Source organism: Phoca vitulina, unplaced genomic scaffold (genome assembly GCF_004348235.1).
Source record: "Phoca vitulina isolate PV1807 unplaced genomic scaffold, GSC_HSeal_1.0 scaffold47, whole genome shotgun sequence".
NCBI lineage: Eukaryota > Metazoa > Chordata > Mammalia > Carnivora > Phocidae > Phoca > Phoca vitulina.
In genome coordinates this window covers 4,792,911-4,809,055 of record NW_022589750.1, presented here as the reverse complement: position 1 = coordinate 4,809,055, position 16,145 = coordinate 4,792,911, and the positions used below count along the sequence as shown (strand labels likewise).

Here is a 16,145-nt window from a genome sequence, read left to right as displayed (position 1 = left end):
CCCGCCGCCCGCCCGCGCCGCGAAGCCCCCGCCCAGCCCCGACCGGGCCCGCCTCCAGACGCGAGGAACCACCTACCGCGCGTCGGCTCCACAGCCGAGGACTCCCTGGCTACCGGCTGGGCGACCTCGCCACCAACGAGTTGAGCGGAAAGAGCGGCCCGCAGCGACTTCCGGAGGAAGTGGAAACGGCGCCGGAAGTCGGGGGGCGGGTCAAAGGAGGCGCGGTCCCCCGAGTGCATGGCGGGGCTCTGGCTGGTCCCCAGCCCCAGCATGCGGCTTCCGGGGGGCCGACTTTGGCGGCTCCTGCCTCACGGGCTCGGCTGGGCCCCGGCGGAGGGGGCCGCCAGAGTCTGGCTGAGGCAGCTCGGCACGCGGCGAGAGGCGGCGTGGCAGACCTCGGAGCTGGCTCGCAGCGGCCGGGGAAGCCGGCCCTTGAGCACGGGGATGCCGCCCCCTCCAGGGTCGTCCGGCCCCGAGCCCAAGGGCCGCAGAGACCCCATGCGCCCCTCCAAGCCCGGGGTGAGTGCACACCTGCAGCCCTCTCTTTGCTCGTCGCCCCTGCACTCCGCCCTACGGCCTCCCCGTCCCGCTTGGTGGTGACCTCGGAAATGCTCCCCAGCTCAGCCTTACCGGCGGGGGTCGCACACTCTCCTCCCTCTTTTCCCTTGCTTCGCCCGTAGTCCAGCCGGAAAGGGAGAACCTGAGAACTGACGCCTTCCCCACGCGGCTGGATTCTCGGGCTTGCGTTTTAGTTTTGCGTCCCCTTCTCCCAGAATACCCCGAAAATAGGGTTCGGGTTTTCCTGGGGGTCTCGGCCTTAAGTTGACCACGATTGAGGAGTCAGAGCATGTTCATTTCTGTCACGTGAACCCCCTTTAGAGGTTCGGTGTGTATGTTGAAATTGAGCAAAATGTGGGTCGTAGTTGCGTGCAGGGTATGCCTTTTTCTTTGGTTTCTCCCAGGTTCTAGTTCTGACCCCCACTACGCCCTAGTGATGGGTAAGAGAAGTGGGCTTTAGAGGCTGGGGGAGGAAGGTTAATCAATGAGGCCGAGGGAGTCGACATCTTACTAACCTTGGGACTTGAAAACGAGGGAAAAGGAGTAATTTGCAAGAAGCTCCATTTCTACTTCGGCTTTGTTACTTCTGGAAGCCAGAGTTAGGTCAGCCTCCCGAATTTTATTTATGTTCCCAGTATCAGCACAATCACATAATTAACTGGTTTTCAAATCAGCAGTTGGGAGTCAGGGTCCCACTTAGTAACAGTCGTGGGACTTGAGCTTTGGGTGTCTTTCACATGAAATGCACTTCAGGACTTTCTTTCCCCTTGGGAATGAATGCTTCTGTAATTGTGATCACAGCCCAGATGTAAGTGCGCCCAGACTCTGTTGGTAGTTTTTCACCCCAGAGTAAAGTGGAAACATTGTACATATTTAACAGAATCAAGACCTGTATTTATGTATATTAAAAGCCACATAGTAAATTTAGTATGAAATGTTTGCATCTTACTAGTGTTTTTCTTTGAAATCTGTGCCCCAGTAGCCGGTTTCCTGGAAGTCTTTGGCATTCACATTTGCAATTGGTGGAGCTTTATTGGCTGGAATGAAGTACTTCAAGAAAGAAAAGACAGAGAGTAAGTAGATATCTATCCTCCTGTCAGCTTGAAATAAAATCCTTTTCTAACATCTTTTATTTTGTTTTTAAAATTCTTATCTTGAAATAATTTTAGATGAACAGAATACTTATAAAGATGGCATAGAGAGGGGCGCCTGGGTGGCTCAGTTGGGGCGCCTGGGTGGCTCAGTCGTTAAGCGTCTGCCTTCAGCTCAGGTCATGATCTCAGGGTCCTGGGATCGAGCCCCGCATCGGGCTCCCTGCTCCGCAGGAGGCCTGCTTCTCCCTCTCCCACTCCCCCTGCTTGTGTTCCCTCTCTCGCTGTGTCTCTCTCTGTCAAATAAATAAATAAAATCTTTAAAAAAAAAAAAAAAAAGATGGCATAGAGAGTTCCTATGGACCTTTCACCTGGCTTCCCCTACTGTTAACAAATTATATAACCATGGCTCATTTATCAAAATTAAGAAATTAAAATTGGTGCAATACTCTTCACTTGATTTGGAATTCGCCAGTGTTTTGTCTTTTATCTGGTCCAGGATCCAGTCCAAGATACCCTGTCTAACAGTATGAAAAGACTTACTGTGGACAGGTTTGGAGGTGGGTGGTGAAGCCCGGAGGGTACGGAGATGACCAAGATGCATTCCAGCCATTGAGGTGCACATGACAGGGAAGCAGACACAGAATCAAAGGATTTCACTAGATGAGGTTCTGCCAAGCCGGGGGGAGCCCAGGATGCTCCGAGGGCCGAAGAAGGGCCAGCCCCTACTGCAAACTACTGAGTATCAGCAGAGGGAGAGGCCAGAGGCTGACCACAGATGATCAGAGATTGGGAGAACGTGGTCAGGGGGTGCCAGGAATGGCTTTGGATTAGCACGGGAAGTGTTTAGACATTGTTTGCAAGAACTTTATACTTCAGTGAATCGTCCGGGCTTTTAAGATTTGGTTTAAAGGTTTCCAGTAAACCTTTAAAATATCACTTAAATCGGTTTGGGTTCTTTAGAGTCTCTTTTGATGCCATGATACAAAGGATGTGTTTAAATCTGCAAGAATTCATAGGCTTTAGAATCTTAGCGATGTAAGATCCGTATCGACAAGTAGATGTGTTTCTTTTGTATAACAACCAGTGTTTTATTGATGTGATTTTCATACTCTAATGAGAAATTAAGTTCCTTTAGTTTCACAAAGAAACAAATCTGAGAAGCTGGGAAAGTAGGGGCAGACAGTTCTGGGATATGCAAACTTTTGACTTTAGTTTGGAATTTCGCCTGCAATAGTATTTGTTTAATAAAGAAAATTATTATGAAACTATTGAAAGTACTTCTAAATTATCTGAGAGCATTTGCTGACATGACGCCTCATTAAATGCTTCACTGTGTACATTTTACAAACAAGTACGTTCTCCCAACATAATCATAATGCAGCCGTCAAAATCAGAACATTAACATCGACATATTAACTGCCGTTCAGCCTTCAGACCTTATTCAAGTGTTGCACCTTGATGTTCCTTATCGCAAAAGGATCCGGGTCAGAACCATTCTTGTACCTACTTGTCTCTTTAGTCCCCTTCCATCTGTAGCAGTTTCTCGGTCTTGGTGTGACTTTCATGACCTTGAAAACTTTGTTATTTTGTAAAATGCCTCTTAGTTTGAGTTTGTCTGATTTCCTCACGATTAGATTCAAGTCATGTCATTTTGGCAAGGATATCACAAAAAGTGATGCTGTGTTCCCACTGCTGCTAGTCTGGTACCATGTGATTTCATTTTGTCACATTACTGGTAATGTTCGTTGATCATGCATGAGTCAGCCTTCTCTACCGAAAACGTAGTTAACATATATTTTGTGGTGTGTATTTACATATGTAAATATTCCAGTCCCCACCAAACTCTCCGTGCATGTATGTCCATACCAACTTGTGCTTTCCTATTTATTCCGAGAACTGTAATCCATATTCTCTTTATTTTGATGCTCAGATTGTCCCACATTGGTCCCTGGGAGTCTGAGCAACTTCCTGTTCCTTTTGACCTGCCTCCAATGTTGAGTTCTTCCTTAAATCTGGCTCTTGTACTTCCTCTTCCGTGGCCCCAATACCAGCCATTTCTCCAAAAAGCCCTGTTTCCTTTTAGTGGAGGATGATACTTAGAAGTCAGGAGACGGGCTCATCGCTTCTGGGTTGTGTTTGCTCCAGGGTCCTCTCCGTGGACTGAGCTAGAAACTAGATGTATGTACTTACATCTCCATTTATTTCTGTATCTGTAAGTATCTCAGCCACAAGTTCACACGGGCACCTGCAGTGTCGGCTCGATGCTACAGGGTGCGTTCTGATTCTCTCCGTCCATCTTTCTACCTCTTCTGCCATGTGTGACCCTTACCTTTAATCTGCTTATTTATGGTTCATCCCTTGTGTGTAACTAAGGTCCCATGGCCCCTGTCCCTGCCCCACTCAGATGCCCGCCTCGGGACACTCAGGCTAAGACTCCAGACGGCAGCCCCCACCCTGGTCATGGCCACGCCTCACGACTTGGCTGAATTGTTCCAGAAGAGACAGCAGCATCTTTACTGCTTTTTCTTCTTGGTCCTTACTACACACCATAGCATTTGATTTGATTTTGTTCATTGTTGGATACTTAATTTTCTTAAAAGATTTTTAAGCTGATTGGAAGCAGACTGTTCTCCACAGTCTGTGCCCCCACAGTCACGAGTACAGAACTGACCGTACATCAGGCATTTCGGTGCCTGCGGTTAGATGGACTTGTGTAACGTGCGTGTTTGTATCTCTTCAAGAGCTGGAGAAGGAACGGCAGCGAAGCCTGGGGAAGCCTTTGCTGGGGGGCCCGTTTTCCCTCACAACACATACCGGAGAGCCCAAAACTGACAAAGACTACGTGGGTCAGTGGGTATTGATTTATTTTGGTTTCACTCATTGCCCTGATGTCTGTCCAGAAGAACTAGAAAAAATGATTCAAGTCGTGGATGAGATAGGTAAGCCATCACTGACTATAAAAAGTACATTTACTTAATGTCCTTAACGTTACCACGCTTTTCACGTTCTCGTATTACTGTCGGGTCGGGTGTCGTGATCATTTGGGTTCATTGTGAGAACATAAAATCTCAGCATCGCGCTTGTTCGCTGCTTTGATTCCTGTGACCGTATCCTCTACCAGAGGGAGCTTGTAAATGCCGGGAGGTCTGGTTTCCCGTAGCTCTGCATTGTGCCCCTTCCTTGATCGTAGACGCCCATCACTGACCCTGCCTTCATGCACGTGACACACAGACTGGAAAGTCACTGGTATGGTCTGTGCTGTGCAGTCAGCTGCATTTATGACCAATGAGGAAGCGGGTATGTCCTTAAAATAGATTGTTTCAGGGGATCCAGCCTTTATTGATGATTATCGCCCTGATGATTATTGCGGGGGGCAGACTGCAAACATCAGGTTGGATCAGGACACGAGATAGCCACACGATGTGATCTGGGTAACGTGCACAAACTGGTGCAGGTGTTCGGTAGGATAATTATCTGGTTCCTGCACAGATACTGTGGACATCTGCTCCTCCTGCAGGCCGTCCCATCCCCTGCCCCGCCCCACCCTCTGCACGCGAATGTTCGGTGTCCCTCTGCTTCCTGAACGCCTTGCTGAAGCACTTACTATTGCCGGGGTTCCTCTTCTCCCCTAGAGTGTGAATACTGATCAGTGAGAACTTTCTTTCAGATAATATTCCAACTCTGCCGAATTTAACTCCACTTTTCATCACTATTGACCCAGAAAGGGATACAAAAGAAGCCATCGCAAATTATGTGAAAGGTATGTCTTATTAATAATATTTACATCTCGGGGGCGCCTGGGTGGCTCAGTTGGTTGGGCGACTGCCTTCGGCTCAGGTCATGATCCTGGAGTCCCTGGATCGAGTCCCGCATCGGGCTCCCTGCTCGGCGGGGAGTCTGCTTCTCCCTCTGACCCTCCCCCCTCTCATGTGCTCTCTCTCTCATTCTCTCTCTCTCAAATAAATAAATAAAATCTTTAAAAAAAAAAAAAAATAATAATATTTACATCTCGGGGCACCTGGGTGGATCAGTTAATTAAGCATCCAACCCTCAACTTCAGCTCAGGTCATGATCTCAGGGTCCTGGGATTGAGCCCTGCGTCAGGCTCTCTGCTTAGTGGGGAGTCTGCTGGAGATTCTTTCTCCCTCTGCACCCCCCTCACCCGCTCACACACAGGCTTTTTCTCTCTCTCTCAAATAAATAAATAAAATTAAAATATTAAAAGAATAATAATACTTTACATTTGTTTAAGCTTTTAGAGTTTTTGAAAGATCAACTCATTTGACCTTACATGCCTCGTGAAATAGGACAAATGATATTATCATCAGGTTTAGAGAAGATGAAAAGGTGCGGCTCAGTTGTGACTTTGGCTGATAAGCAAATAAACAAGTTTCTCAATTCCCAATGCACAGCTCTGTTTATTTTGTCACAGGAAAGACTGAACTTGGCCTTCATACATCAACAAAGCTGACAGAACGTTAAGTAGAGAGTGAAAACACATTGCTTCTAATTCCAGCTCTGTACCTCATTCTCTCTGTAAAATTAGGACAAACATAAATCCTGGGAGTGTGTAGGTTGGGAGATTAGAGACTTTATATACAGTTTGAGGTCCTAACACATATTTTATAAGTCCAGAACATTTATTATGACAGAGACACATGTATAACTTCTCATGGGAAAGTTGAAACATCTCCACGTGCAAGTTAAAACCTATGAGAAGGCATTTTTACAGACTAGGTTATGGTAGAATTAAAGATGAATGCTTAGGTCCTTAGGAGCTTGGGCAAGTTGCAGAATTTCTCGGGACTCAGGTTTCCTCAGCTGAAAAATGATGACAATAAAAATCTGTTTTGTTGTTATAGGAGTGACGGGAACGTGGGTGCTGAAAAATCAGGAATTGGAATTTTAATTTTAATTATGGTGAAATTGGTTTAGGCTCTTGGTCAAGGGGACCGATGAATAGTTTTACATTTAATTTTACATATGACACATTGTAACACGTATCGTCTAAAGCTTTGAGGTTATTTAAAAGTATTTTGTGAAGGCCCTGCTGTACCTTCTGTTATTTAACATATTTGCTGAGATATAATCGACATACACTAACACGTAAATATATAAAGTTTACAGTTTGTTACCTTTAGTCATATGTCTGCACTTGTGAAATCATCAAGCAAAACTGGACGTTACCGTCACCCCCAGCGGTTTCCTTGCACCCTTGCTCCTCCCTCCCCTATGCCCCCCTCCTGTCTCCGGGCACCCACTGATCTGCTTTCTGTCGATGTAGGTTAGTTTGCATTTTCTAGAAGTTTATGCGAACAGAGTTATACACTGTATACTCTTTTTTCTTTTTATGGCTTCTTTCAGCATAATGCTTTTGAGACTCATCCACGTTTTCGCCTGTGTCAGCAGTTCACTCTTTTATTGCTGAGCAGTGTTCTGTTGATGGACATTAGAGTTACTTCCAGTTCGGGGCTGCTACAGGGCATTCAAGTCCAAGTCTTTGTATGGACACGTACTTCCATTTCTCTTGAGTAAAAGCATACGAGTAGGTTGTTGGATCGTGTGGTAGGTGCACGTTCATCTTTTTAAGAAACTGATAAACAGTTTTCCAGAGTGGTTGTACATTTTTACATTCCCACCAGCCGCGTGTGAGAGAGCTCTAGCTCCTGCCCATCCTCACCACACTTGATATGGCCGGCCTTTGACTGTAGCCACTTCACTAGCTGTTCGCTGGCCGCTCATCGTGGATTTGCTATGCTTCGCCCTAATGACCCTTGATAGTAAGCATCTGGGACGCCTGGGTGGCTCAGTTGGTTAAAGTATCCAGTCTTGGTTTCAGCCCCGGCCTGATCTTGGGGTGATGAGATCAAGCCCTATGTCAGGCTCCATGCTCAGTAGGGTCTGCTTGGGATTCTCTTTCCATCTCCCACTGCCCCTCCCCTCACTCGCTCGTTCTCTCTCTCAAATAAATCTTCAGAAAAAAAAAAAAATACTAGGGGCGCCTGGGTGGTTCAATCGGTTAAGCATCTGCCTTCAGCTCAGGTCATGCCCAGGGTCCTGGGATCAAGCCCCTCATCGGGCTCCCTGCTCAGCGGAGAGCCTGCTTCTCCCTCTCCCTCTACCTGCTGCTCTGCCTACTTATGCTCTCTCTCTAGCTCTCTGTCAGATAAATAAAATCTTCAAAAATAAAAAAATATTAAGCATCTTTTCGCGTTCTTACCACCTGTATGTCTTCTTTGGTGAAGTGTCTTTTCATATCTTTCGCTCAATTCTATGGGGCTGTTCATTTTACTTGTATTTGTTTATCACGTATATTCTCAATACGAGTCTTTTATCAGGTGTATGATTCACAGACATTTTCTCCCAGTCTGTGGCTTGTCATTTCAGTCTCTTAATGTGGTTTGAAGAGCAGTTTTCAGTTTTTGTTTTTGTTTTTTTAAGATTTTATTTATTTATTTGACAGAGACACAGCGAGAGAGGGAACACAAGCAGGGGGAGTGGGAGAGGGAGAAGCAGGCTTCCCACCAAGCAGGGAGCCCGATGTGGGACTCGATCCCAGGACCCCGGGATCATGACCTGAGCCGAAGGCAGACGCTTAACGACTGAGCCACCCAGGCGCCCCAAGCAGTTTTCAGTTTTGATGAAATCCAGTTTATTAGCATATCCTTTTACAGATAAATCTTTTGGTTTCATTTGTAAGAAATCTTTGCCCAGCCGAAGGTTAGAAAGGTTTATTTTTTCTTGAAGTTTTAGAGTTTTTATTAGATATTTAAGGCGAATGTATGTTCACAGTGTACAGATTTAGCAGGAATTTGAACAATGACATAGTTATTTCCTAAAGCAGGTGTGACTCCTTGGGTGACAAACGATCTCTAGTGTAAGTGTGTTATGTTGTCACCAGTTTGTTACCGCAGGTTAACCAAATCCTAAATGTCCCCAGATGAGGGGAGATGGGAGTTCTCATAACTGAAATGCGAAACCTATACAGTAATATTCTTCACCGGCACATACGTACATCTGTTTAAGCTCTTAGAGTTTTTGAAAGATCCGTTCTTTCAAAATTCTTTACCAGTTGAATTGGAACCGGGGGGAATTTAAAAATATTGAAGTTCATGTGTAGAAAATTACTGCGATTTCAACAGTTTTTTTAAAAAGGTTTGGACATGCAACTAATGTAGACTTCATTCACTCTTCTCTCAGAATGGAAAAGAAAAACAAGCCATCCTGCTTTTTCAGTATCTGAACAGTTTTTCAATTCAGGATGAATAAGAAATGACAGTAGATTTTTTTTCTCTACCTTTGGAAGAAGGTCCTGCTGTTAGGTGTTGGACTGTCATCTCTGTAGTCTGATGAATCCAGGTGTTTTAAGTGACTTCTACCAGCTCACTCCCATGAATCCCAAAAACCGAGCAGCAGATGCATGCAGTGAGATTGTTTGCTGGAAAATGAGATACAGCTGTTGGCCTGGGATGACTGAATCATGAAGCAAACCTTTTTTTCAGGACACAATGAAAAACTGTACTGCTTAATTCAGGACAATATCTGTCTATAAACTTCACATGTCTCAGAATATATTTAAGTATTTAAAAGCAACTAAATTGGGCGCCTGGGTGGCTCAGTCGTTAAGCGTCTGCCTTCGGCTCAGGTCATGATCCCAGGGTCCTGGGATCAAGCCCCACATCGGGCTCCCTGCTCAGCAGGAAGCCTGCTTCTCCCTCTCCCACTCCCCCTGCTTGTGTTCCTGCTCTCGCTCTCTCTCTCTCTGTCAAATAAATAAATAAAATCTTTTTTTAAAAAAAAAGCAACTATATTAACAAAAAATGTGATTTAAATAATTAGAATCCGGGCGCCTGGGTGGCTCAGTTGGTTAAGCGACTGCCTTCGGCTCAGGTCATGATCCTGGAGTCCCTGGATCGAGTCCCGCATCGGGCTCCCTGCTCGGCAGGGAGTCTGCTTCTCCCTCTGACCCTCCCCCCTCTCATGTACTCGCTCTCTCTCATTCTCTCTCTCTCAAATAAATAAATAAAATCTTTAAAAAAAAAAAAAATAAATAAATAAATAATTAGAATCCATTCCCTTCAGATCTTTACAAGATCATTTTGAAAGGATCTGACTTACATATTTATAAAGAACCAGCTTTGGGTTTTGTTGCTTTTCCTCTACCGATTTCCTGTTTTCAGTTTCATTGATTTCTGCTCTCATTCCTTTCTCTGTTCACTTTGGATTTAATTTGCTTTTCTTTCTCTAGCTTCCTAAGGGGGTTATTTAGAGTCCCGATTATAGTCTCTTCTCCAGTGTACGAATTCAGTGCCACAAATATCCCTCAAAGCACTGCTTTGGCTGCATCCCACAAATTTCGATAAGTTGTGTTTTCATTTTCACTTAGTTCAAAATACTTTTCAGTTTCTCTTGAGATTCCTTCTTTGACCCGTGTATTATTCAGAAGTTTTCATCTCCATGTGTCTTGGGCTTTTCCACTTATCTTTCCGATACTGACTTCTCTTTTAACTGCACTGTGGCCTGAGAGCACGTCATACGGTTTCTGTTCTTTTAAATCTGTTGGGGTGCATTTGATGGCCCAGAACATGGCCTGTCTTGGTGAATGTGACTTCTTCATTATGTAGGAGAATTTGCATGTGTTCTGGGTGCATTTCTTTTCCTGTGAATCACGAGGGAGTGTTCAGGGACCCCCAGAAGACAGTGGCAGGAGAGCTGCCTTATAACTGAGACTGGTTTTTAAAGTCCAGGTGGGGGGGGGTTCGCTTGCTGCTCATTTTTCACTGCATTTCTAATTTTTTATTCAGAATTTTCTCCCAAACTGGTTGGCCTGACTGGCAGCAAAGAAGAGATTGATCAAGTGGCCCGAGCATACAGGGTGTATTACAGCCCTGGCCCCAAGGACGAGGATGAGGACTACATAGTAAGTAAATGCTTGGGTGTCACCCACAGGCTGGCTCTCAGGCCCCGCACGGTCCTACAGCTCAAACGACTGGCTTCAGAAATGAAAGAAAGGGGCGCCTGGGTGGCTCAGTCGTTAAGCATCTGCCTTCGGTTCAGGTCATGATCCCAGGGTCCCGGGATCGAGCCCTGCATCAGGCTCCCTGCATAGCGGGGAGTCTGCTTCTCCCTCTGCCCCTCACCCTGCTTGTGCTCTCTCTCTCTCTCAAATAAATAAATAAAATCTTTAAAAAAAAAAAAAAGAAAGGCTGAGATCAGCACAAATTCCTCAGAAATTGGGGATATTTGAAAGGACAATTGAAGTATCGCTTTTTTAAGAATGCTGGTTTAATGTATATTCACTGTTCTCATAACTTCATTGCCTGTTTTCCTTCTTAGTGGCCCATAAAATTATGGGAGGATACACAGTGAGTGGTATTTTAGATTCAGTAGAACGTGATGCTTGGATACCACGTTGGAAATAAAGAGAAGCCATCATTTGGGGGCAACGCTTGTTTGAATTCAGAACATTGTATAGGTTCTCCCTGTGTCCCCAGGGAAGAGCGTAAGAAGCGGTGCAAGGCCCTGGGGACGTGCATTTTTGGAATGCATCAGAGTTCTGAAAAGCAACAGAAAAGAGTGAAAGCCATGAGAAGGTAGACGTTCTGGAAGGTTTATTTTCCTAGCAACTATATGCTTTGCACAACTACGTGTTTGTATTTGCTTCCTGCTGTTGAAGGACAGACGGGGCAGCGCTGGTGCAGCTCTGCGTTGGCATATTCCGCGGCGCTGCCCCACCATCCCGGGGCGGGTGTCCACGTACCTCGTTCCTTCTCTCAGCTGTGCCGTCACAGTGAAACACCACGAAGGGCACCCGCACCGCCTGCCCACCCAGGTTTCTTCTCAAATTGGACGTTTCTTCCTGTCTGTTAATAGTTGACCTTGTGGTAGCAATTCAGATTTCCCCCCGTACCCTGGCTTCTCTGTAACATTGGTTGAGCAAAGCGATTAGTCGTAAGAGTCTATCTACAAACCATGGTTTGGGTCGGAGCGCTCTCAGATCGATGCCCAACTATACCATCAGCTGGCCTTCGTGTGTTACGTAAAATACTTGGGAACATCGGGTTGTGTGGTCTGCTTTGACTGGTTGGTCTTGACTCAGCAAGAACACATCATTTTCATGATACTGTAACCAGTAGGGACAGCTGCGTGCCCTGCAGATCATAAACATAAACATGCCTTTGGGTGCTGAGATTTGTATTCAGTCATAAGGTAGTCCTGCACAGAATCCAGAATGTGAATGGTAACTTTTTTCATTTTAAAAATTAGAATACAGATAAATTTAAGTCTTTTTTCTTTTTTTAGATTTTTATTTATTTATTTGAGAGAGAGCAAGAGCGCGTGAGCACTGGGGAGGGGCGGAGCGAGAGAGAGAAGTAAAGCAGACTCCCCGCTGAGCAAGGAGCCTGACTCGGGGCTCTATTCCAGGACCAAGAGATCATGACCCAAGAGATCATGACCTGAGCCGAAGGCAGGCGCATACCCGACTGAACCACCAGGTGCCCCTGCAGATAAAATATGTAAGTCTCATAGAGACTTCTTGGACCCTCTGGAATTCATGCTAGACCCCATTTTGAGACATACTAGTCTGCTGCACTAAGAATTTGACCTTTTGATCAGAACCAGTGAGTTGTACATCTGAAGCTAATATAACGCTGGATATTATTAACTGCACTGGAATTAAAGTAACCACAAAAAAAGAACCAGTGAGGTCGTTGCTATACATTTGCTAAATCAACCAGTAGGGGGAGGCGCTCTCCAGCTTGTTGGGTCTTTCATTGGTACGCCGTCTGTGCCTTGAGGCCACAGATCTTCATCCACAGGATGGTATGGGAAGCTTCTGTCAAGACTTAAGGGCCTGCAGGGAGTGAGGGAGTGTCTTAACCGAGTGAGGTTTTCTTAATCTCAGGAGCCACAGAAGGGAAGCTTCTGACTCTCGAGCGCCCGTGGAGTCTTCAGACAGATAGTACTTGTCAAGTGGGCAAGCCAGACACTTAGGATTCCGTCGGAAGCTAAGCGTGTACATCACTGCTATGTATATATGGTATTACCTTAGTCTGTGTTACATAGGAAGTGGTTTTGAAAAACACTACAACTTGGGGCGCCTGGGTGGCTCAGTCCGTTAAGCATCCGACTCTTGATTGCAGCTCAGGTCATGGTCTCAGGGTCGTGAGATGAAGCCCTGCGTCAGGCTCTGTGCTCAGCGGGGAGTCTGCTTAAGATTCTCTCTCCCTCTCCCTCTGCCCGCCCCCATGCTCTCGCTCTCTAAAAAAAAAAAATAAGAAAGAAAAATACTACAACAGGCTTTCAAACCCAAGAAAAGATGTTCAGTTCCACCCAAAATGAAAGAATGGGAATTACACAGTGTAATGCCACTTTCTACCTGTTAGATCAGCAGAGGTCAAAAGTTTGAAATATTGTTGAAATCTAGTTTGGGAAAAGAGGGAATACACTGTTGGAGTGGATTTGGAAGAACAGGCACCCACCCTGCGTGGATGATAGGAATTTAAGTGATACACCCTCTTTGGGGGGGCAGTTTGTCACATTTAAAGTGGAATACCTTTTACTTCAGAGATTCTGCTTTGGGGAATTTTTCTATGCCTGCACCCTACAGCACTGTTCTTAGAGAAGACAGAAAACCAAGCAACCGATTTTTAAAGGCTACTGTGTAGGTACTCAGAACGGTGTCCAGTCCCTTGTCAAATGAGAAAGCAGCTACAGTGTGTTGTTACTCCCACGTAGAAGGAAGAAGTGCTGGTGGTGAAAGAAGTAGACACACAGTAATAAGTGCAGGCAGTTTCCCTGGAAGCATCCAGAAGGAACTGGTGACAGTGGTTCCCTCTGAGCACAACGGAGGGACTCTGGGCGTCTGGAACAAGTGGCAGATTTCTGCTGCATACGTTTACTGTATATTCCCATGTGCATTTTTATGTGCACGTTACCTTTTCAAAACATAATGTGTCCAGAAAACTCACCCATCAGAAAAGCCGCAGAGATTGTGGCAACGAGCTGGTAGAAGGGGTGGACTGTGAAAGTGGACAGACCCGGATGTAAGCTTAGGTCTGGCACTTACTAATGATTTAACTTACTCTCGAGCCCTTTGGATCGCTTGTAGAGGAGGAGGATACCTGGTTCCGGGACGAAGGCGGCGTGAGAAAGAGCGTGTCAGTCCACACCAGCTTCCTTTCTCTATCCTAGGAACTACTCACACTTTAAAGCACTCTGTGTTAGAGACACACGGCGATTCGCTCTGCCCACAAGCCACTGAACGTCGAGACGTGACCACTGACCAGTTTGGCAGATGCGGATGGAACAATATTTTCACTCCATATTAGAGAGTAACTTATATTAAGCACACTCGTAAGAGAAATCCACTGGAGTTCTAGTCTCTTTTAAGGGAGAGAGAGAATAGAGTGGGAAAAAGGAAGAAGTAGGGAGAAAGATGGAGGCCGGAGACTCTGCTGTGACTGTCGGATGTGTGGAGAAGTGCAGCTCCCCTGTCCTCCGTGTCCTGCTCCTGCAGTAGGTTATTCCAAGACACATGAAATCAGCAGCTGTTTGAGCTCTTGGCGTACATTCCTTCCTTATGCACGCAGGCAAGTGGCTCTTTCCATTTGCTCTCTCCTTGTGAATGTGTGTATATAAAGAAGTAATAACCTCACAGACCTATAATGTGTGGCGGGTACATTTGGGGGTGGCTCCGGTTTGGTATGTGTGATCGTATTTCTGTCTTTCTTTTTGTCTTGCCAAATAGCAATCAAGCCTGCAATAAATTCCAAGGACTCTAGGCGCCAAGTCTTCTCATTTAAACTGGGATTTGGTGGAAGCATATAAATAAAAAAATTGATGACTAATCTAAGCCCAAGTTAGAGCTAGGAATGTTTTCAGAGCTTTGCCTGGAAAACAGATAATAAATTGAAGGTGACTCCTTGGAGGTGCAGCATTTCCGGCTCCTAAGGAGTTACCAGGTCATCTGCTTCTGATAGGATCATTCAGCGTAGTAGATACAAATTTCCTGGGGGGGCAACCCTTGTTTTCACGTTTCCGTTTGCATCACTGATAATCAGGACTAAATATTGTGCTGAAATTTATAAATTACATACTTAACAGTAGTGGTGGGTTTTCTGGATTCTCCTAAAAGGTGGTAGGCAGCATTTGGGAATAATGAGGAATAATACACACACACACACACACACACACATTTATGCACATATTCCTAAAGCAGTAGTCAGTTGTTGGAAGTGGATTCTCGGGGATTGTGTGGACGCGCCTGTCACGGATGGAACCACCAGAAGTCCAAGTTCTACCTGCTGTTTAAAGCAGTAGTCAGTGCAGAGTTCTGTAACACACAAGATTTTAGATACTTGTCACCGTGAATTTATTACAGTAGGCTTAGACCCATTCTGTAAATGACCACTATTACAAAGGCTATTTAAGCATTAATGTGAAATTCTCTCCTGCAGTATTTACTCAGTAGAATAAGCAGCGTATTTCAGTAATCTTTTTGTCCTTTCTCTCCCTCCTCCCCCCTTTCTCTGCAGGTGGATCATACAATAATCATGTACTTGATTGGACCAGATGGTCAATTCCTAGATTATTTTGGCCAGAACAAGAAGAATGCAGAAATTGCAGGTTCCATTGCCGCGCACATGAGGGAACACAGGAGGAAGAGCTAGCCAGAGCCACGGTGCCGGCCGCGTGTTCTCTTGTGGAAGAGGAAAAAAGCTTTGTCTCCCATAGGAGCCAAGATACACACACACACACACACACACACGCACATGCAACCTACAGAATGGCCTTCGCACCACAAGAGCATCTTGTCTACTATCTGAGAGCTGTCCGACCCAAACCGTGGACAGGGCATGTTACCCTTGGGTTCCACCAAGATAGTTCTTGGAACTGTAAAGATTGCAACCGAACAGTCACTTGAGCCCAGAGGACCAAGTTAGCGTGAGGCCGGTGGAGGGGACCTCGGGAAGCAGGAAAGGCACGGCAGCTGCATTTCCCCACGTCAGCAGGGCCCTCAGATCAGCGTTGCTGCCCCTCTGGTGCCCTGGATCCTTGTCCACGGTGCGGGCCTGAATTTCCAGGAAGAGTGAAATTTCCATAGTGCCCTTGATTCTCCTCTTCGAGTTCTTGGTGGCTGCTGACAGTCAAATCAGGCTCTTGGACGTCGTGGTTAATCTGTAGACCTGAAAGCGCACGTGTCTATAGTCCCGTGGGTTAGCAGATCTCACGGTCAGTTTTGCATTGTGTTCCCCTGGAAGTACCTGCTGCGTTTACTAATGAAGAGGAAATCTATTGCTAGGTCAGTTTCTCTAGGAATCTTTTATGTGATTGTTATTTAAATGTGCGGGGTTTTCAGTGACCTGCCAAACGGAGGAAGGCCATCTTGATCGTGGCTGTAATACAGGGTACTTGTCTGCCCGGACTGGGTTGCCGTGGGTGTGAAATAAAGGTGTGTTGAGTTTTGCAAGCATGACTTTTCTCATGGGT

General features: G+C 45.8%; 2 protein-coding genes across 4 annotated transcripts in view; one reads left to right on the top strand and one right to left on the bottom strand.

The window, feature by feature from the left end:
- Positions 1-285, bottom strand: part of ADPRM (ADP-ribose/CDP-alcohol diphosphatase, manganese dependent) — a 14,253-nt gene extending 13,968 nt beyond the window's left edge. Inside the window, exon 1 of one of the 3 annotated variants that reach the window (XM_032432147.1) lies at positions 77-285. In XM_032432147.1, the coding sequence (XP_032288038.1) occupies positions 77-272 (196 nt within the window). In that variant the 5' untranslated portion in view covers positions 273-285. The remainder of the gene's footprint in view (positions 1-76) is intronic. The other 2 variants (XM_032432150.1, XM_032432149.1) reach the window with 2 other exon arrangements.
- On the top strand, positions 221-16,145 carry LOC116649378 (protein SCO1 homolog, mitochondrial). The gene is made up of 6 exons (XM_032432151.1): positions 221-519; positions 1,541-1,631; positions 4,394-4,591; positions 5,320-5,412; positions 10,457-10,572; positions 15,191-16,145. Exons 1-6 carry the CDS (start codon positions 238-240, stop codon positions 15,323-15,325), a joined length of 915 nt encoding a protein of 304 aa, XP_032288042.1. The 5' UTR covers positions 221-237; the 3' UTR covers positions 15,326-16,145.

What these genes read in the sequence shown, in the direction of transcription:
- LOC116649378 (XM_032432151.1), top strand. Translation starts at nt 238, where the DNA reads ATGGCGGGGCTCTGGCTGGTCCCCAGCCCCAGCATGCGGCTTCCGGGG. An exon ending in TGCGCCCCTCCAAGCCCGGG is followed by an intron (nt 520 to 1,540) that starts GTGAGTGCACAC and finishes GTGCCCCAGTAG; the next exon opens with CCGGTTTCCTGGAAGTCTTT. An exon ending in CATCGCAAATTATGTGAAAG is followed by an intron (nt 5,413 to 10,456) that starts GTATGTCTTATT and finishes TTTTTTATTCAG; the next exon opens with AATTTTCTCCCAAACTGGTT.